At 35.3% G+C, this 20,742-nt stretch overlaps 1 protein-coding gene across 2 annotated transcripts in view; it reads left to right on the top strand.

The window, feature by feature from the left end:
• Nucleotides 1–20,215, top strand: part of MAP3K1 (mitogen-activated protein kinase kinase kinase 1) — a 54,311-nt gene extending 34,096 nt beyond the window's left edge. For both annotated transcript variants that reach the window (XM_062512890.1, XM_062512889.1), the window contains exons 3-20: nucleotides 1,299–1,505; nucleotides 3,249–3,449; nucleotides 4,201–4,317; nucleotides 4,864–5,012; nucleotides 7,371–7,492; nucleotides 8,112–8,193; nucleotides 8,318–8,495; nucleotides 8,918–9,199; nucleotides 9,638–9,759; nucleotides 10,743–10,834; nucleotides 11,055–11,244; nucleotides 11,571–12,837; nucleotides 13,766–13,918; nucleotides 15,181–15,343; nucleotides 16,730–16,861; nucleotides 17,872–18,014; nucleotides 18,492–18,623; nucleotides 20,019–20,215. In XM_062512890.1, coding sequence (XP_062368874.1) covers nucleotides 1,299–1,505; nucleotides 3,249–3,449; nucleotides 4,201–4,317; nucleotides 4,864–5,012; nucleotides 7,371–7,492; nucleotides 8,112–8,193; nucleotides 8,318–8,495; nucleotides 8,918–9,199; nucleotides 9,638–9,759; nucleotides 10,743–10,834; nucleotides 11,055–11,244; nucleotides 11,571–12,837; nucleotides 13,766–13,918; nucleotides 15,181–15,343; nucleotides 16,730–16,861; nucleotides 17,872–18,014; nucleotides 18,492–18,623; nucleotides 20,019–20,168 — 3,882 coding nt within the window. In that variant the 3' untranslated portion in view covers nucleotides 20,169–20,215. The remainder of the gene's footprint in view (nucleotides 1–1,298; nucleotides 1,506–3,248; nucleotides 3,450–4,200; nucleotides 4,318–4,863; nucleotides 5,013–7,370; nucleotides 7,493–8,111; nucleotides 8,194–8,317; nucleotides 8,496–8,917; nucleotides 9,200–9,637; nucleotides 9,760–10,742; nucleotides 10,835–11,054; nucleotides 11,245–11,570; nucleotides 12,838–13,765; nucleotides 13,919–15,180; nucleotides 15,344–16,729; nucleotides 16,862–17,871; nucleotides 18,015–18,491; nucleotides 18,624–20,018) is intronic.
• The last annotated feature ends 527 nt before the right edge of the window (nucleotides 20,216–20,742 follow it).

Genomic DNA, 20,742 nt, shown 5'->3' with positions numbered 1-20,742 from the left:
GTAAATAACACAATTTTAAATTACAAAATTTAAATGCTTTTGGGTTACTGATGAATATCTTAAATTATTTCCTTGCTCAGCCCACTTCCCTTGAGGTTTATGGGTGTGTTACTACAACATGTGATGCTCCAGATTCTCAGTTGCTATAATTTGAATATTTATGTTTTCAAGCACAAGTTGTTTGTCCACGGCTACATGAATTTGAATTTTGATCTTCCAGGCAAGGAGAAACATTAATGTAATCGGCAGGAGGGAAAAAAAAAAGTTTTCACTGCTCTTTTTATTTCTCTTGTATCCTGTTCACTTTTGTAACTGGACACTACGTGTAGATGTTTCTTCCTACCCTGAGGAGAGAAAACTCCTTTAAGTTTTTATCTTAGAGACCTCTCAAACTTTCTAGTAGACATCTGCTCTGTTTATCTGAGGTGTTGCTTGGAGATTCCTTCCAGTGTTGAGTCAAGCCTCTGAGACACTGAAAAACGTAGAACTAAAACTGAATCTTCCCTATGTGACTATTTTTAGTTCAATTCCCAGGGATGTTACTCTTCTCATGCATTATGTGGGTCTGACTGGCAGAAAGCTGAAAGTTGTCTTGAAATATTTCAATTCTCAGTGTCAAGAGTAAGTGTTTATGCAATGAAGTGCTATTGTGTATGTACTCCCTTTGCTTGAGCACCCCCTCTATCCAGACTGTGCAGCATCATGCGCAGTGGTTAGCTCAGATACCAGATGTGGTATAGCTATTTTGCTTGTATGGCAGACAAAAAATGTGAGTGTGTTTTTTACAGAGAACAGCACATGTAATTTTACTGGATTACCTCCATGTTTGAAATCTTTATCTTGTAAAAGTGTTGTGCTAAAGAAATAGTAGTATTTTTCAGCTGATGCCATGTAGAATGGATGGGTCTAGTTTTATTGCTCTTAATAAGCACAGTACCTGTAAAGAAGATAATTCTCTTGGCTTCTACTATCTAGCTGGGGAAACTGCTATTTTTGAGGTTTCATGAATGATAATTATATTAATGCTTTAAGAATCAAATCAGTTGCTGCGACAACTAACAGAAACTGCACAAATAGACAGGAAGAATGGTTCTTGCTTTCGTGTTGCATATAGATCAGTAAGCTAAGCCCTCTTAGATGTTAATTGTATAGCCTAAGGAATATTTGGATATATATATATATATATATGTATTATGTATAATGGCTTAATTACAACAAAAGAGTTATTGATTAATTTGCTTTGCTTTAATATAAAATTACCAATTAATAACTTTAACATGGGGTTTAATTCCTGCAAGGTGGTGAAACCTATCCCTGGAAAAGTAGATGGATCAGAAATGAACAAACTCTGTCTAGATCCTCAAGCCGAAGGACAAAACACTGCTTCATCACCTACACAGAAAGGAAGACGTAGTCCTTCTCCTAGCAGTTCCTCTTCATCATCTGCTAGGACAGTTAAATCTGAGTCACCAGGTGTTAGAAGAAAAAGGGTGTCTCCAGTGCCTGTAAGTTGCAAGCTGTGATGTAATTTTCAGTTTGACTATATTCTACAATCTTTTGTTTATGGAGCAGTTGGTCTTCCCTCTGTAGAGCAAGATGCTGATATAAAGAAATTATTACAGGGTATCACTTGAGTGACATACATAGGTCATAGGTATTTCTCATGTGTGTTTTCTTTTTCCTTCAGTCCTGCTTTCATTTGTTATTGCTAGGAAGAAACATGAAGAAATATAGGTACTCAATCATGAACACATATATGTTCTCTTAGCTTGATTAACATGAAGAAGTGGTGGTAGTTTTTTTGTTGATTTTGTGGTTTGGGGTTTTTTTGTTAGTTTGGGTTGTGTTTTGTTTTGTTTTTTTTTTTTTTCTTTTTGTTGCTTGGGGGTCTTTTGGTTTCCTTTTTTGGTAACTGAAGTCAGTTTCTACTGCCTGTCAGTTCTGTGGGCAGGTATATTCCATTAAGGATAGGACTGTGGACGAGATTAAAATTCCTGTAGAAAAGTCTTACTGGTATGCTATTGTGATCCTCTGTTTCAGAATTTAAGCACAGATTAGTGAAGACTTACATGTGTATGTTGTAAGAATTCTAAAATCACTATCACTGCATTCTAGAGAACATCTAGAATAGAATGTTTTAAGCAAGAGTAGCTGTCTTAATTAAAGAAGATCAAGATTATATTTTGAGCAATAGTATCTAACAAGCTAGCTTGTAAAAATGCTCATCAACAGTTAAATTTACAGTGAAATTCACAGTGCAATTGGAGGATAAGATCCAATTGGTTTTATTTTCCCATTATTCTAAACAAGTTTTTCCAGTATTAGTTAAAATTTGTACTGCCATTCTTCTGAACTAGAGACAAATTACAGCACAGCAGCAGTGGTCCCTTCCTCTTGACAAGAGAAATTGGAAGGTTAAAAAAAAAGCAACCATTTTTAGTTGGTTGGGTTTTTTTTGTTTTATATTAACTTTTCACATCATTTATGTGAATATTATTTATATTTATGTTTTACATGTATTCTGGACAGTGAATTCATTATTACTTTCATCCTAACATGAAATTCAATGCATACAAATAAAAGCAGAAGATCTGAAATGTGATGGAACCATTAATGCATCTCATAATGTTAGAAATGTGAAGAATTTAAATTAAGAAAACCTTCCTAAAAAGTTTAGGCCATTGATTTTTTGATTATGTGGAAACTATTAAGAAAACCCAAAAGTATCCATCTAAAAGTTGTTTTCATGGTGGAAAAGGGAGAAAGCTGAATCTTTTTTTAGTTTTCATTGGGGTTTTCTTAAACTTATGATCTTTGTTGAACTTGTATTCCCTTTTGTAAACTGTAGTCAGAGCATTTTTTTGTTTGTTAAATATATTAGCATTATAGCCTTATAGAATAATCTCCTTTATTGATTAATTAGTCTCTGATTATCCTCAGATTGAATTATACTTGACAGTTCACTAGTGATATGGTAAGGCAACCAATGATGACATGAAAATAAGAAGCAATTCAAAGGACTCCTTTTGTGTCCCAATGTCAGACAAGTTTCAGCTACAGAATTTCCGTTTTCTTCTGCCCTTGAGTTCTGGGCATGGGAGAAAAGTAATTATTTTAAATCATGTAGTCTAAGAAATTGTCGTAGTTCCAGGTTTTGGAGACTCTTACTCTGAAAACAAATCAACAAGCCATACCTATTTAAACGTTTTTCTGTCCTTTGAATGCTGATGACGGAGGCACTTCTGTAGTTTCAGAGCGGACGGATAACACCACCCCGACGAGCCCCATCTCCAGATGGCTTCTCTCCATACAGCCCTGAGGAGACAAATCGCCGTGTCAACAAAGTGATGCGAGCCAGGCTGTACTTGCTGCAGCAAATAGGACCCAACTCTTTCTTAATTGGAGGCGACAGCCCTGATAATAAATACAGAGTGTTTATTGGGCCCCAGGTAGGGAACATCTTTGTCATGTCTATAGCTTTTATCAATTAATAGTTAATCTCAAAAAAGACAGATTAGTTCAATTGATGATCGCTGTACTATAAAGTAGAACAGTTTAAAAGTCATAATCTGTACTCATGTAATACCAAAATCAGTTTGTAATATGTAAATTATGTTGTCTACAGTTTTTCTTTTTTAAAAGAAAAAAGAATCATTCCTAGAAGTGGCTCTGAATTATATGTCTTACATATTCTTGGCTGAAATTTGGCCACTAATTCCTCTATTCATGGGGTGTATATAAATGACAAACACATGACATAATTCTCTTAATAGTGTGATAATTTCATAAATACCCGTAATTATATCCTTTTAATAGGCTTTCTTTGTACTAATGTGATGCAGTATTGGGCCACATCCAGGCTGGGTAAACAGAAGCATCTCATTTGAGTTGGATGTCAAGTTGTGACATCATACTTCCCGTATGAAGCATTAAAATAGCTTCAGTTGATTTAAAAAAAAAAAAGGGGAGGGGGCAGGGGGAAAAAAGAAATTGAAACTGGTATCATAATTTTATGCTTTCATGGATGCATTTCTGAACAATATTTTAAGAATTCTCTGTTTTTGTAAGGCTAGGCAAGAAGAAATTTATGCATATATATGGGATTTTTTTGTTGTTGGGGGGTGGGTGTGTTCTATGAGACACTTAAATGTGGAAGACTTGCCAAGTCAGTAGAACCTCAGCATATTCTTTTCTTTTCAGACTTGTAGCTGTGGCCGTGGGACATTTTGTATTCATCTGCTGTTTGTTATGCTGAGGGTTTTTCAGCTTGAGCCCTCAGACCCAATGCTCTGGAGAAAGACATTGAAGAACTTTGAGGTAATCAATTTTGAATAGACACAATGACAATGTAGAATACACTCCATAATGTCATTAGGATGCTATCTTAAAAATGCTGAAAACTTACATTTCAAAGCAAGAAGAATATATGTTTATAATTATATCTTTAATTCAGTCTCGTGAGTTCTGTAAGTGAAAAAAAATTATCTGCAAATATAAGACATAAATAGTAGAGAGCTGTAGTTTAGTGAGTGATTCAACTCACAGGATTTTCTATTAAAATTTATAGATCTGTCTGACTGATTTGCTAAAAGGAAGAAAAAAATGTGGGTATTTTGAAGTAATTGTGTGTGTACTTAGACCTGTTATTAATTTTCAATAGACCGATAAGTTTTTGGTGTAAAATGTTTCTCAGTATCTTTTTAATAGTAAGACTTCTGAAATTTCTGCTGCTACTGCTAATGTATTATTGTGAGGTAAATAGATTTTTCCTCTTAGCAGTAGTTCATGCTTTGGTAATATGACTTTTGATTAAAAGATATTCATAGCATAAATAAGACTGTTGCTATCTTTTTCTGATGTTAGGTTGAGAGTTTGTTCCAGAAATATCACAGTAGGCGTAGCTCGAGGATCAAAGCTCCATCTCGTAACACCATCCAGAAGTTTGTCTCACGCATGTCAAATTCTCATACATTGTCATCATCTAGTACTTCTACATCTAGTTCAGAAAACAGGTTAGTATTTTTTAAAGGAATTACAAGCTTTATTCTTTAGTTTCAGAATCACTTACATTCTTTTTGTTCAAAGCTGCTTTCATTTCAAGCCACGTTAAGTCTCTGCATTTACAAACAGTCAAGTCAAGCATACATTAGCACTGTGGTACCAAATGGGCATATTTGTTTTGTAACTTCTGTTTGGAAAATGTTAAGTAGAGTTGTGAAAATAATTTTTTTGATGCTATATGAATTTTGTGACACAAACATTTGAAATCTTGAGTGCAAGACTGAAGTATATATGAACTTTGGAAGCCTATTGTATGCATTTTTTAAAATATAGGACTTACGGAAATGTTAGCAAAAGAATAAACATTATTTTTTTGTCTCCTGTCCTGCTTTGGAGAAAAGCTTATGCCTCTGACAACACACTGAAAAATGTTTAGGTAAATGCACTCTGTATAAACACATACATAAATATTAAAACAAAACCAAGCATATGTTTTTAAAACTACTTCATTAAAAATGGGTGATTAGATTATTTAAAGAGAGATATTAACATATTAGTTATGCCTTGTCTATGAATTGATGCCTTGTCTATGAATTTCAAGTAATGTGTTATTCTTTCATATATTTTTCCCTGACCTCTTCTACTTAAGTTCTTTTGTACATTCTTTTCCATGGTTTTGAAGGATACTGATTATTGTTTTAAACAAATAATGTGCGCTTGCATTATTTAGTGAGCAAAGTGTACATCATTTAGAGTGGTCCAACCAAAAATGGCAACCCTAATTGAGGCTTTGTTTTGTGTGAAGTGGAATCTAACTTAAGGAGTACCTTGATATGTTACTTTGTGATAAAGAGCATATAGTAAGATGAATATATTCAGACAGGTTTATATTTGATAATAGATTGTGACCTTAATTTCACTGAATCTTTTATTTATTTTTCCAAATTGTGTCATTATCAATAAGTTGCATAAACAAAAATTGTTAAATATATAATTAATCTGGAACTATTTATCTGGCAAGCCAGTTCCTTTTATGTTGACACTTCATGTAGGAGTTTTTTCTATTGAATTGTGAACTTTGCTGCATTAGTTATCACTTCTTACAGGATGAAAGATTTTCAGTTGCTTGCCAGTACACCTGATGATACTGATTCACCCTGACTGATTGATTCAATGAGAGAAGCTGCTGTTTTATGCAAGTCTAAATTTGTATGGTATAGGTATTGAAGAACACTGAGGAACCAATTCATTTGAGATAGAAGTTTACTCAGTTCTGATAACTTCTGTGACTTGCGCTTACATTATACTCAAAAATAAGTTTCTGATTAATATATAATGTATATACACACAAGTGGAGAATTATTTTTCATTGTTTGCTCACTTTTGTGGATTTTTTTCAAGGAATAAACAGCTTTGCAAGCATTTGCAGAGGAATAGAAAGGAATACATGCATATAGAAATAACGCATGTACAAGTTAATTTTATTTTAAAAATATATTGTTTGTGAGCAAATGCAGGGTGCCTGCAAAGTTTAAAATGCACACCAACTATAATTTTTCTAAACTTAACTTTTTTAACTTATTTTTTTGCAATGAGTAATTAGAGTTTTGCATATTTAAACAATATTGCAGAAGATTAAAAATCTGTGCTTTTCATGGCATGTTGTTTAAGTTTGGAAGAATTTTTTTGGGTAAATCTCTGGTTACATTCATTTAAAAATTACAGTGGAGAAAAATAAAATAGCAAAAAATGCAAAAAATAGGAGGTTGTTTAAACATCTGTGCGTGACATGTATGTTTGTATTCATATGAATCTATTCCATCAGTTTCTGTTAGTGGCAGAAAATTCTTGAGTAGTTGTTTATTTTTTGAGTTTTACTATGTTCATCAAAGAGTATTTACAGTTTATTGTAAAGGGCTAAATACTGCCTTGTGACTCCATACTTTGAAAGGAATGTGATGAAAAAAAACATGGGTAGCTTTCAAAATATAAAAAATGCTTAGTTTTTCAAGGCCGAATGGTGAATTAAAAAGTGAAGGTTGGTTTGTTTAAAGAAGCCTTAGGAAAAAAATGTTAAGTGCCCAAAGCTGAGCCTTTCAATCTCTAATTGGTATCTGACCTAGTTTGGAAAGATGTCATGTGTTTTGTGACTTTCCTTTTCATTTTAACAAAGTGTTGTCTGTACTCAGTGCTTCTAAAAATCTGGTTGCTTACTTATGCAGACCAAGGTTTAGAAGAACGATTCATAAATAGCCTGTAGTTATCCAGAAGTGACTGTTTCAAACTGGAAGTTAATCTTTTTTCACTGTTAGAGCCTGTTCTGAATTCTGATATGCCTCTTCTACAATCACAAATGTCTCTTTTTATAGTATGAAGGATGAAGAAGAACAGATGTGCCCCATTTGTTTGTTAGGCATGCTGGATGAAGAAAGTCTAACTGTGTGTGAAGATGGCTGCAGGAACAAATTACACCACCACTGCATGTCAATATGTATGTTATCTTTGTTTTGTCAAGTTCTGGTGACTCTAAATCTGCAAAAATATTATGGCTTAGGATGGTTTCAGGTTGTTTGTTTTATGCTCAATAAAAAAAAAAAGAAATCTACTTGCAAATGATGACTGGTAACTCTGAAAATCTAGTATCATTCAGATACTATTGATACACCTTATTTTATCCGAGTTTGTAATTCCATGCTCTGATAGAGAAGTTACCTGCAGCTCTAGAGGTTTAAGCCTCTCTTACCTGAGTGAATAGATAATATGCAATTAGAACAAGGTTAGGAATGGACTTTCAGTTCGCCGTGATTTGTCAATAGAATATATAAAAGTCATGTAACGCTAACTAGGGTTATATAATGAATTATGAAGCATATTTATATAATACATCAAATGAAGTATGTAAATATTTACAGTTTGCATTAACAAATAAAATTTTCCTAGGTTTGAGGTGAATTTCAGTTCATAACTTAAAAATATTAATTGTAGTACTGAAGTGAAGCATTTTTTCATGGAGAAAAAAATGTTTAGTCACCCATATTTTAATGCCTAAAATCTTCTGGTTTTGTACATTGAAAAACTTAAGCGCATATGATCTTATTGCTGTATTCCAGGGGCAGAAGAATGCAGAAGAAACAGAGAGCCACTCATCTGTCCACTTTGTAGATCTAAATGGAGATCTCATGATTTCTATAGGTGAGGATTCAGTTGGGGTATAATAAACTATCTGTTTCCGGATCTTTAACTGATATTTCTGAATATGCTGGATTATTTACCTCAGATGTTTAATATGTAAATCTGTGTTGTTCTTGATCTGTAGTCACGAATTGCCAAGCCCTGTGGATTCTTCTGTTCTCCGTATGGTTCAGCAACAATCTCAGCAGCAGTCTGCAGTTGGATCACAGAGAAGAACTCAAGATAGCAATTTTAACCTTACTCATTATGGAGTCCAGCAGATCCCTTCTACATATAAAGATTCAGCTGAGCCATGGATTCAGGTAATTCTATTTTGTAGAAGACCTAATAGCCTTTAGAGTGTAGAGGTGGGTTCAGCTGAGCATGGAGTCATGCACTTAAAAATTAGATCGCTTCTATTTCCTTTATTTCTGCCATTATTTTCATCTCGTATAGCTAGACCTTGATTTCAGGACTGTTAATATCAATGTCTGGAAACCAACTTCATACTTAATTAAAATTCTCTTAATAGAGGTTTACAGAACTGAGTAGCATATAATTTATGATGTTTCATTTCTATCACAGAATCTTTTTTTAAGACACTGTACCTCCAGACATTTTTTTGCTGTCAGCAAAATTATTTTTAACTAGAAATATCATTCCTCTTTTTGATTGCTCTTGTCTGGTATTTAAGTTGCAGCACTGTTCATTTTGACTCCTGTAATGTTGCTTTCTTCCTTGGCAGGTATTTGGGATGGAGCTAGTTGGCTGCTTGTTTTCTCGAAACTGGAATATACGAGAGATGGCACTTAGACGTCTTTCCCATGACGTTAGTGGTGCTCTGTTACTGGCTAATGGTGAAAGCACTGGAAACTCCGGAAGCAGCAACACAAGTGCTGGAGCTCTGGGAGCAGCTAGTGGGTCATCTCAGACCAGTATCTCAGGAGATGTTGTGGTGGAATCCTGCTGCAGTGTGCTGTCCATGGTCTGTGCTGACCCTGTCTACAAAGTGTATGTTGCTGCTTTAGTAAGTAGTTGTTTACTTGTCTTCTACTAATTTTGTAGTTACTTCATTTTTGAAGGGGGAGGGAATGGGAGAAGATAGGTGAAATCAGGAATCCTAGTAATTGTTTTTGAGCACCACTGATGACTTCTGACTGCCCTTTGAAAGTGGGATGATCAAAATACTCATCATAAGTGAAAGGACATGATTTCACTGGCACTTGCCATAGTGCTAAGTATTGACAGTATTCCTATGTCTTTTCACTCTCAAAGAGGTGTTGACTAACTAGCAGTGAATATGTAGTAAGCTATTTATCCTTTGAATATTTCTCTGACATTTTGAATGCAATTTAGGTAGAACTGAATTTTCAACTCTTTAATGCTTATTTCCGTCTCTTTAAAAAAATAAAATTGTGTAACTAGTAGGATTTCATATGTATTGTTTTTTTTTTCCTTTCCTTAGAAAACTTTAAGAGCCATGCTAGTGTACACTCCCTGTCATACTTTGGCAGAGAGGACTAAACTACAGCGACTTCTCAAGCCAGTAGTAGAGACGATATTAGTTAAATGTGCAGATGCTAACAGGTATGATGTCTCATTCATTTTGGATTGTTACTGAAATATCTTTAAGCTTAATTTGTTGTTATTCATGTGTAACAAGTTGGTGTTAAAATAAAATATGTGGATTGTAAATATATATCATTGTTTTGCTAGCCTAACTGCTGCTGGCAAACTTCTGTCTTGAAATATGTAGGTTTTGAGGGCAAGTGATTGTATACTTTGTTTTCATAAGGGTTTCCCCCCCTCCCCCCTCCCCCGCCTAAGTAAAGGAAGATGTTAGGTGCAGTCATGAACCCATCCCTTCCATCTCTGTTGCTATTGCTTTGGTCTAATTCTTGTGACTCTCCTTAGAGCTATTAGCAAGTACTCCTCAGTATTCTTCCTACTTCAGCGGTTGTTACACATACTTGCCATGAAGTAGTAGCAGTAACTTAACACTTGTGATTTGTAATTCAGAGTGTAATGATTGGAGAAGGCTATTTAGGGTGAGTTCCCCTTGGCTTGAGTCTTCCTGTCCTAGGCTACTCTGTTCATTCTGCCATTTCCTAGGCCAGCCATTTCTTCTCCTGTACTGTAAACTAGATGCAGAACTCCAGCAGTTTGAGTTTCGTCTATCAGGGTTTAGTTTGTAAGCAGCATTTTTTCTGAAACTGCAGCTGGAGATCCCCAAACAACAATCCAGTAAGAGAATGTCTAAAGTTAAAGTAGTAAGTGAAATAGAGCTGGTTTTATATATTTGACCACATTTTGCAGGAGTACTAGGCAGTTTGGGGTTTTGTTTGTATATTACTGATATACATTGCATTTCTGGAAGTATCCTTGTAAAAATGTCACAACCACTGGTAGCTTACAAAAAGTGGACTATAGAAATTTGCTGCAATAAGATTATGTGAAATAATTTTACACATAATTTCTAGCTGATGATTTTTTAAGTATAATGAATAGAATGTTTTTTTCTTGAAAGCATTTGCTAAAGGAATTATTTTTTTGGTTTTCCTTTCTTACAGTCGAACAAGTCAACTTTCAGTCTCAACGCTGTTGGAGATGTGTAAAGGTCAAGCAGGCGAGCTGGCAGTTGGGAGAGAAATACTTAAATCTGGTAATAATAACTCTTCATATACAATTAAATTTTATAATTACAAGCAAATAATACTGGAATTATCAACTGCAAGCATAGCAAGGAGACCAGTATTCCTCTCAACAGTTTGGAAGGGGGCTAATTTGGGCAAACAATGAGTAATTCTGTATGATACAGTTCTGATCTCTGTGTAGACTGAACATAATAACATAATCGTCATTTTATCACCTTTTTTTTATAGGATCCATTGGTATTGGAGGTGTTGATTATGTCTTAAATTGTATCCTTGGAAATGAAATTGAATCTAGCAACTGGCAAGCACTGTTGGGACGACTTTGTCTAATAGACAGACTTCTGTTGGAATTTCCTGGTGAATTTTACCCCCACATTGTCTGTGGAGATGTATTGCAGGCTGATACCGTAGTTGACAGGTACTTGCTTGTACTATGTGAATGCTACTCTTTGTAGTTGAATTTGTTGTTGGTGATATCACAAAAGAAGTAGTTGTTCTAATTCCTGTAAACAACATATATTTTTATGCAAAGCATGCTTGCTTTACAGAGTAAATAGTTGTCTTTTAAAAAACTTCTGACCTGTGAAGCATTTTTGAAGCACCAGTGCAGCAATAAATATCCTTCCTACTTCAGAACTGACAACTAAATACATTATGTTGAAGTGGCTTTTTTGGTACCAGTTAAAGAGAACACATCAGTGTATGAAAGACCTCTTTTTTTTTTTTTTTTTTTTTTTTTTTTAGGTATAAGAAACTTCTCTCTCTCTTAACCTTCGCCTTGCAGTCAATTGACAATTCCCACTCAATGGTTGGCAAACTGTCACGGAGAGTATTTTTAAGTGCAGCAAGAATGGTAGCAAGAGTGCCCCATATTTTTGTAAAGCTGTTAGACATGTTGAGTGTGACAAGCTCAACTCATTACGCTAGGATGCGTCGACGTCTGATGGCAATAGCAGATGAAATGGAAATTGCAGAAGCCATTCAGTTAGGCATGGAAGAAATGCACTCTGGGGAATGCCGACATGAAGACTTTTTACAGCTACCCGTGCCAGATAACTCTCCAGAAACTACAGAAAATAATACCCCTAATAATACTGTGCAGTTATCAGGGAAAAGTGGGAAAGGTTTGAGTGACAGAAAACTGAGTGCCAGTCCAGATGACATTTCTGAGATGCTGGCTGGCCTTGCTATGGGACTTCCTGTTTCATCAGTAACCACTGAGCAACCAAAACCAGCCATTCAAACAAAAGGAAAACCCCACAGTCGGTGTGTGAACTCTCCTCCCTCATCCAGTCATTCCCAGTCACTATTTCCAACACTTCTGTCTCCATCAAACCCATCTGTACCAGCTGGCCCTGTAACAGATGTCTCGAAACTCAGACCTCAGGGATTTGTTCCCTGCAAAATCCCCTCACCTTCTCCACAAACACAGCGGAAACTTTCTCTCCAGTTTCAGCAAAACTGTTCTGAAAATAAAGAATCTGAGAAACTTTCTCCAGTTTTTACCCAGGCCAGGCCATTGGCATCCAGTCACGTACATAGGCCAAAGCCATCACGACCCACCCCAAGTGATGTGAACAAGCAAGGAGAAACCTTAAAAAACAGTATGACACTTGACCTGAATGATATTTCACAATGTGATGGCAATAGCAGTGCAGTTATACCAAGTGAAGAGACAGTGTTCACACCAGTAGATGAAAAGTGCCGGCTGGATGTTAATGCAGAGCTGAATTCCAGTATTGAGGACCTACTTGAGGCTTCCATGCCAACAAGTGATGGCACAGTTACATTCAAGTCTGAAGTTGCAGTTCTTTCTCCTGAGCGGGCAGAAAATGATGATACTTACAAAGATGATGTAAATCATAATCAAAAATGCAAGGAAAAGATGGAAGCTGAAGAGGAGGAAGCTTTAGCTATTGCTATGGCAATGTCAGCATCCCAAGATGCCTTGCCAGTAATTCCCCAGCTACAGGTCGAAAATGGTGAAGATATCATAATCATTCAGCAGGATGTAAGTATACATCTAAGAATTTAGGATAAGTCTCAGCTGAGGGTCACTGAAATTGTAAAGCAGTGCTGTTATATTTCAAAAGTGATAGAAAACATGAAGGTGCTCAATACTCTTTCATAGGAAATTGAATATAAACGGTTTGCCACTTGAGGGTGCTAACAGAATCCTTCCATGTTATTAACAAATCCAGAGAAGGTGTTTGCAAGAGAAACACTGTATCATATATCAACATTTAAAGTGATAAAAAGAAAATGTAAAATTGGGGAAATCAGGAAATAAAACCTGAACTTAAAAAAAAATTAAGCAGAAGTAGAACTGTACTGAGTCCTAATGCCGATTTACTGATTTACTTTGAAGGCAATTGTACAAAGCCAAACTAAATTTTGGAAGAAAGAATGGGAAAAGATCTTGTCTTCCTATTTTGAGAGAAGATGAGAAATACTTTATTAGTCAGAAAAAAAATGCAGCTGTATTTGCAACTAGACAAAAAGCATAAGAAATAATAATAGAGAAAGGGGTATTTTATTTATGATCCTTTGAGGTAACATGTAAAGCATAAAATGGGAGAGATAAATTAAATAGCAAACAACCTGGGTTTGCTTCTGTTTAGTGTAGGTACAAGCTAAAGCCTTATCTAGATGCGGGACAAGGAATAAAAAAAACTTGTGCCCCTACTTATGTCCTTAATCGTGCCTTTCACCTTCATGTAGTAACACAGAGGCAGCTCTGTTTCATGTAGTAGAATTATGTGGGTTACAGGATACTCTGGTGTTCTCATCTCAGCTGAGACCTGTATAACAAGCAGTTCAAGGAAGTGTAAGGGAGAGGACAGGTACATAAGCTTGGATATTTTCTAACACTTTAGAATGTCTGTGATTTAGATGCATGTTAGTAAACTTAGAATTGATTTTTGAATTTTAATTTGCAGACACCAGAAACCCTGCCTGGACATACCAAAGCAAAACACCATTACAGAGAAGATGCAGAATGGCTTAAAGGTCAGCAAATTGGTCTTGGAGCTTTCTCTTCCTGTTACCAAGCTCAAGATGTGGGAACAGGGACGTTAATGGCTGTAAAACAGGTAAATACTTCAGGAAAATACCTCACTTTCTTGTGTTTTCTCTCTCAGACCCCTTGTGTTCCTGCTTCTTCTACTCCCTGTCATGAGTTTTGACATAATGCATAATTTAAAAAAACCTTTATGCACATGATATTAACTAAATACATGCAAGTTTTTTCAATTCTTCTTAGAGTGTAAAAAAAAGTTCTTTTTTCTATGCCCATTTTCTTCCATAGTTCTTCAAGTGCATTTTTGCTTCTGTCAAGTTCATAAAATGGTGGCTGTGTTAGGAATGGAGCCCAGATATCTTAATTGCAAATTAATGCCCTATTTGCAAGATAGCTATTTAAAATAGTTTCTCCTCACTTGTCAAGAATATTTGTCCTATAACTTTAAATGACGGAAATATAGTTTAGTATTTGTTTCCTTTGCTTCAGCTTTGATAACTAAATTAAAGCCAAGTTGGAGGCAAGTATTCTTACTATTTAAATTAATAGATACAGAAGTGTGGCTGAGAAGAGGCAAATGCTTTAGTCAATATATCTGAAGGTTGCAGGTGTGAGTAAATTGTTCACACTAGAGCTGCCTGGGGCTGAATCAGTGGTAATAAAATAGAGGGAATTTTAGTCCCAACACTCTTACCAGTTTTACAGTGAACTTTCACCTATGGAATACATGAAATGTTTTGAAATTGCTCAAGGAAATTGAGCAGCCACCAGTTACTTGTCCTTTGAAACTCTTCTTCTTGTGAAAAAGTGGGACTGTCCATAGGGTCCTGGAGACATGATGGTGATCATTGTGATGCCTGGAGAGATACTCTGCAGCATCCCATTAAGTCATATTTAGTATGGATCAGAGCTGAGATCGGCTCAAATCCCATTCCTTCTGATCTGTCAAGTTCTTCCCTCAATTGAATTTCTGTAAGAGCTTTAGTTATGAAACATTTAACTGGTAAAATTACATAAGTGACACTCCGGATCCTATTTTCACACCTTTTCTTTCTCCCTTTTCCTCAATATCTGGAAATCAAGGTTTTTTTCCTAGTTTAAACTGAGGTGAAAAGAGGGATGTTTCCCCACTCTACTTGGAGAAGTTTTTGTTTGTTTCCTAGAAGATTGCTCTTAATTTTCTGTGACTGTCTCACATAGAGATACGTTCTCAGCTATGGGGTTGGACATAAAAAAATAGTTCCATATGGTGAAAACCATCCATTCTTGTTGCGGTACTGAAAACCGATTACAGGACTTAAAGTAGGTAAATCTGAATACCATATTTCAAAACAGGTGACATATGTCAGGAACACATCATCTGAGCAAGAAGAGGTGGTTGAGGCACTGAGGGAAGAAATAAGGATGATGAGTCATCTGAACCATCCTAATATTATTCGGATGTTGGGTGCTACATGCGAGAAGAGCAACTATAACCTGTTTATTGAATGGATGGCAGGTACATAACTGGTGAAAATACTGTTTGAGTCTGGAAATATGTAGTGTTGCATCGCTTGAGGTTGTCATAGTTTCATTGTTGTGTTGGCAACCAATATAAAGGTCTACTTACAGAATAGCTGAAGTGGTCATAGCAGTATTCTTAATGGAGCACCCTTTTGTGATTTGGCTTTTTCCATACCTAATCTGTCATACAGTTAAATCAGTTGGAAACCCTGAAGAAAGATTCTATTACTTTTCATTCCATTTCTGACTCTAGATAAGAAGTTATAAATTTTGGTTTATTTCCAGCTAAAGTGACTATCTCTCAAACTTGCATTTTCAGTGTATCTGTGTAGCTTTCTGTTATTATTTAAAAAAGACTTTGCTAGCAAGTTTGGAATACTGAATTTTCATTTCTTTCATTTTTGTCCTGAGCTTTTTCATAAAAATTGTGTCAGGTGTCATGCAGAGGCATTTAAAAACCAAAAAGTAAGTTTCAAATAATGAGTAGTAAGTAGTGCTTTTGAAAAAATTAATTTAAATCTTAAATCTCTTAAAAAGTAATCTAGTAAACATTTTTGAAATATTTTCATAATTGTATAGAGCAGAGACCAGAAAAACTGTCTTTATTTTGAGAAGTAGTTTTATTAATTTTATTAATGTGATTATATATTGCTGCTGTCCAGTTACTAAGTATTTTATACATCCTTATTTGTTGTAAAAGGAAGCATTGCCCCCTAACTTATGGTCCGAGTGCTAACATGCAAAGCCCCCAAGTTTGTGTCGTTACAAGAAGTAGTGCAAGAAATATTTTCTCAAAATTTAGAATGTTAAACCTTTTAAGTGTAATTTTTTTCTGAAATATTATTTAGATATTTAAATGTCAGGAGCTGGATTTACCTCATTTGAGCCCAGGTTATATTGCAATGAGAGACAAATTGGAAATTCAAAATCTTGAGAATCTGTTACTGGTTTTGGAAAATAGAGAAAGATACTGTGTTTCCTTGCTTGTCAGCGTAGTTCTATGTATTGGATGACAACAAATTAAGATATTAAGACAGAATACTTACCGAAGGTTGCACTTACCTATTGCCTCAAAAATAGTTAATGTTCTGCTGTTTACATGTTAATGTGAAGTGTGGATAAAGTGTTGTTTTTAAGGAAGACTAAAGTTACTAGGAAGTATGAAGACTTTTATCTTTAATGTGTGTAATTCCATTGAGAAAGTAATTGAGGAATGAACTACACCACTTTTTGCCTATGAAATTATTTTAATTTGGGGGGTTAGGGGAAGGAGGAATATTAATTAGGTATACTAATATCAAGTTCCAGTTTTAGGATGCTGTGTTGCACTCTATTAACAGAATGTGTAAGTGTTGATAGAATGTACTGTTTTATCTTTTAGGGGGTTCTGTTGCTCATTTATTAAGTAAATATGGAGCCTTCAAAGAATCGGTTATTATTAATTACACAGAACAACTGTTACGTGGCCTTTCTTACCTTCATGAGAATCAGATAATCCATAGAGATGTTAAAGGTGAGAATTACTGATAAATTTTTCTAAGAAGGAGCATTCAGAAAGCAGCACTTGTTTTGGCCTGAGACCTATTCATTCTCTCAGATTCCATCTCAGGAGTGGTATTTCTATGGGGTTTGTCTGATCATTTTGAAAAATTCTATTGCTGAAATTAATCAAAACGCTACTGAAATTATTCAAAATGTTTGTGGCAAGCTTGTGGATATTTGCTACCTATACTAACAGTTTAGAAAAATTGTCTTGCTTGGTTGGTTAAAGTAAGATAGGAAGTTGCCATACAGTTTAAAACTACTTCTGCTTAAATAATGTAAATATTTACATTGAAATGATAGTAAAATCTGTGAACAAACCAAGATAGAAGCCAGATTTCTAATGTGTGGAGATAACTGTGCTGAGTTTTCTTCCCTCATCCTAACTGAACATAAATACAGTTGAACCCTGAGCAGTGTGAACTTTACTGGGAAGTACCAGTCTTACTGAACTTTTCTCTTTGATGTCAATATAGCTGTCCACAAACTGGAGATATATAAGTAGAGCATATTGACGGCAAATTTTTATCTTTACTAATTCTTTTTGAAATAGTAAAACTTTAAATTGCTTGTAATTAACTTTAAAGCAATTTGAGGTTGCTTGATAATGAAATAACTTTAAATTTCACGAGGAGCTGTAGGCAATGAAAGCCTGTAGGGCTTTAGGTTACCATTTTCTTCCATTATACCATCTCCAGGTGTTGTTCCAGAATTCTGTGTGTTTGCCCTACTTTGAAAATCTGATTGCCTCTCGAAATCTCTCAAACAGCCTCAAGCTGTGTGCAGTATCATTCAGGCATAACAGAAAAGTGAGGTTATGAGACCGTATCCTTAATTTTTAGATTTCCTTGGTACTGGGGTGGGGAATGTAAAACTGTTTTATAATTTTGAAGTGGAGGGAGGTAAAGCATCAAGTGTCTGTTCATCCTTTTGCCTTTCATAGAAAGCAAAATAATAGTATTTTTATTGTGCTGTTGACAGGTGCCAATTTGCTAATTGACAGCACAGGTCATAGATTAAGAATTGCTGATTTTGGAGCTGCAGCCAGGTTGGCATCAAAAGGAACTGGTGCTGGGGAATTTCAGGGACAGTTGTTGGGAACTATTGCATTTATGGCACCGGAGGTAAGAAACTGATTTTTAAAGTTAATTCAAAAAGTTTGTTTGAACTCTTTAAGTTAATTCATTTAGCTGAATAACAAAAAATTGCTGTATATGCTTCAAATGTGTTTTAAATGCCTTTGTTCTAAAGATTAGGAATGATTCTGACATGGTAATGATGACATTTCTTTCTCACTGTCAAAGTTGTTTTAAGTAGTTTGCCACAGGATACAGATATCACAAGTGATATTACTAATGTCCAAATAACCATTTGCTCAAAAGCTAGCTATTGCAAGGTACTTTGCTTGCCACTTGGCAAAGTATTTTATTTACTAGCTCTAGACCTGTGTAAATCTTGTGGCATTTACATCACTAGTTACCGTCTCAGCCTGAAATGTTAATCAGAATACATTTGTTTGTTGATGTGTTGAGATTTACTTCTAAATGACTTACAGCTAAGGGACTTGGAAGCATATAGTCTGATTTTTGGTGTCTGTCCAGGTCCTGAGAGGTCAGCAATATGGAAGGAGCTGTGATGTGTGGAGTGTTGGCTGTGTTGTCATAGAAATGGCTTGTGCTAAACCTCCTTGGAATGCAGAGAAACACTCCAATCATCTTGCTCTGATATTTAAGGTGAAGTATTTTGTTATTATCCATATACTATAAAAGATGCCAAGTAATCTTTGTATACAGCAATTTGAATTTTAGAAAAGTTGCATGTTGTAGGGATTGTTGAGATAGCTTTTTTCATTTTGGAGCTGTTAGTACAGACGGAATACTGGTACCAATATAGTCATACTTGCTTTTTTTTAAAAAAAAAAAAAAACTGATGCAAAAAAACCCCTCAAACTTATATGTGATATTCAAAATCACAGAATTGTAGGTTGGAAGGGACCTTAAAGACAATCCAGTTCTACCTTGCCCGCCAATGGGGAAGGTGCTGGGGCACCTTCCACTACAGCAGATTGCTCAGAAAGGTCTGTTCTAAGATAAAAAATATAGTGTAATAGGCCAAAAAAAAAATAATAGGAATAGAGTTGATCTTAAATTAGGCAGAAGATTGGCATTTGAACTTTTCTTACAATTCTGTAAAATACAACTTTTGTACCATAAAACATTTTTATATGTATTCATATTTCAAAGTGGGGAAAGTCCTTTTGTAAAAGCCTAATGTTCCATAATCAGATTTTGCTGAAAGATGTTTTCCATTATGCTATGCTAGATATGATTTTTGCTCCTTCCTTTGCTAGGTCATCCATCTAGGCATTCTTGTATCTTACTAAAATCAGTTAGTTATATTTAATTCTAAAGGTCCAGTTGAACTGTAGGCTGCAAGTAAATGAAGTGTTTGCAGAAAATAGACATTGCATAGCAGTACTCAGATATTTTCTAAGTAAAATAACTTGCACTAAGAGATGTAATTGTCTTGGTTCTGTGTCTCTGTGAATCTGGTGGTGCCAAATAGATTGATTTCATCAATAATTGGAAATTGTAGTGTTCCCAGTCATCCTGCTTAAATCCAGCTAGATAAAATTAATTTGGATGGGAGAGATCTGTGTCTTTCTCAGAAATATTTGCCTCTGGGGTAGTAGCAGAAATACAATAAAGGCAGTGCAAGAAAGCACACCCAGTTTAACCTCTTGTAGTGTAACATTGCTCAGTTAAATCTCTCTCCAAGGTGACTCATGCCAATTAACAATGAAGGCAACTAGTTGACTAAGAAATGTCCATATGTGTGCTGTAGGAGCTTTTCCTATGGCCTGCTCAGAGATGATCACTGCAGGATCTTACTGTGAGAATAACTTGTAGAGGAAAGTATCAGGAGGGAGTCAAACTAAAAAGCAGTAGGTGTAAGGACAACAAACTGCAATTATTAATTTAATCTTTAAGCTGCAGTAGGAAACATACTGAATGGAGAAAAGTTCATAAATCTAATTCATCAGCTGAAATTTTCAGTTTGTAGAATGTTTTTGGGATAGAAGAGGGGTATTAATCACTGATTTCTAAAAGTTATTTCCCCTTGTTCAGATTGCTAGTGCAACTACTGCTCCATCAATCCCTACACATCTGTCTCCAGGATTGAAAGATGTGACTCTTCGGTGTTTAGAACTTCAACCTCAGGACAGACCCCCTTCTAGGGAGCTGCTGAAACACCCAGTCTTCCGTACTACATGGTAGCTACTTATTTGTAAGGCTGAAATACTGAAGAAAATGCTACTGAATATACAGTAACTATCTTGCAGTGCAGTTAAGCACAGCAAATTATATTATTCTGCTGGCCTTAATGATAGATACATCAAGAACATAAGGCCAGTGGAGGACCCTACCTAAGTATGTGATTGACAAATCAAGATCTTTACCTAAGCTCAATATGCAACATTTGACAATTCATGCAGAGATTTGTAAACTGTGCCTTTTCAAACATCTGGCTATATATTAACATAAAAACATTTTTCCTTAAATCTGCATGATTATTTAGCAGGTAAGTGATTTTTATTTTATTTAGAGCATTTTTTCAGAAGTGTTAGAAGCTGAGAGGCTCAAGATCTGTTTTAATATAGCAATCTGTTCAATTTCACGTGTAGATGCTCTGCAGTTAGTAAGTTTTCAGTACTGGTTAAAAGGGCATTTGGTATCTGTCCCTTTTAATTACATTATGTTCTCTGAGTAACAAATCCAAATATTGGTGGAAACTTTAAAAAAAGCATTTGCCTTCCTATAAAGTAAGAGCAGGCACTCATGGTTCACTGTG

This window comes from Cinclus cinclus, chromosome Z, assembly GCF_963662255.1.
Source record: "Cinclus cinclus chromosome Z, bCinCin1.1, whole genome shotgun sequence".
Classification (NCBI taxonomy): domain Eukaryota; kingdom Metazoa; phylum Chordata; class Aves; order Passeriformes; family Cinclidae; genus Cinclus; species Cinclus cinclus.
The sequence above is the reverse complement of the archived record's forward strand: the minus strand, read 5'-3'. Positions and strand labels throughout refer to the sequence as shown.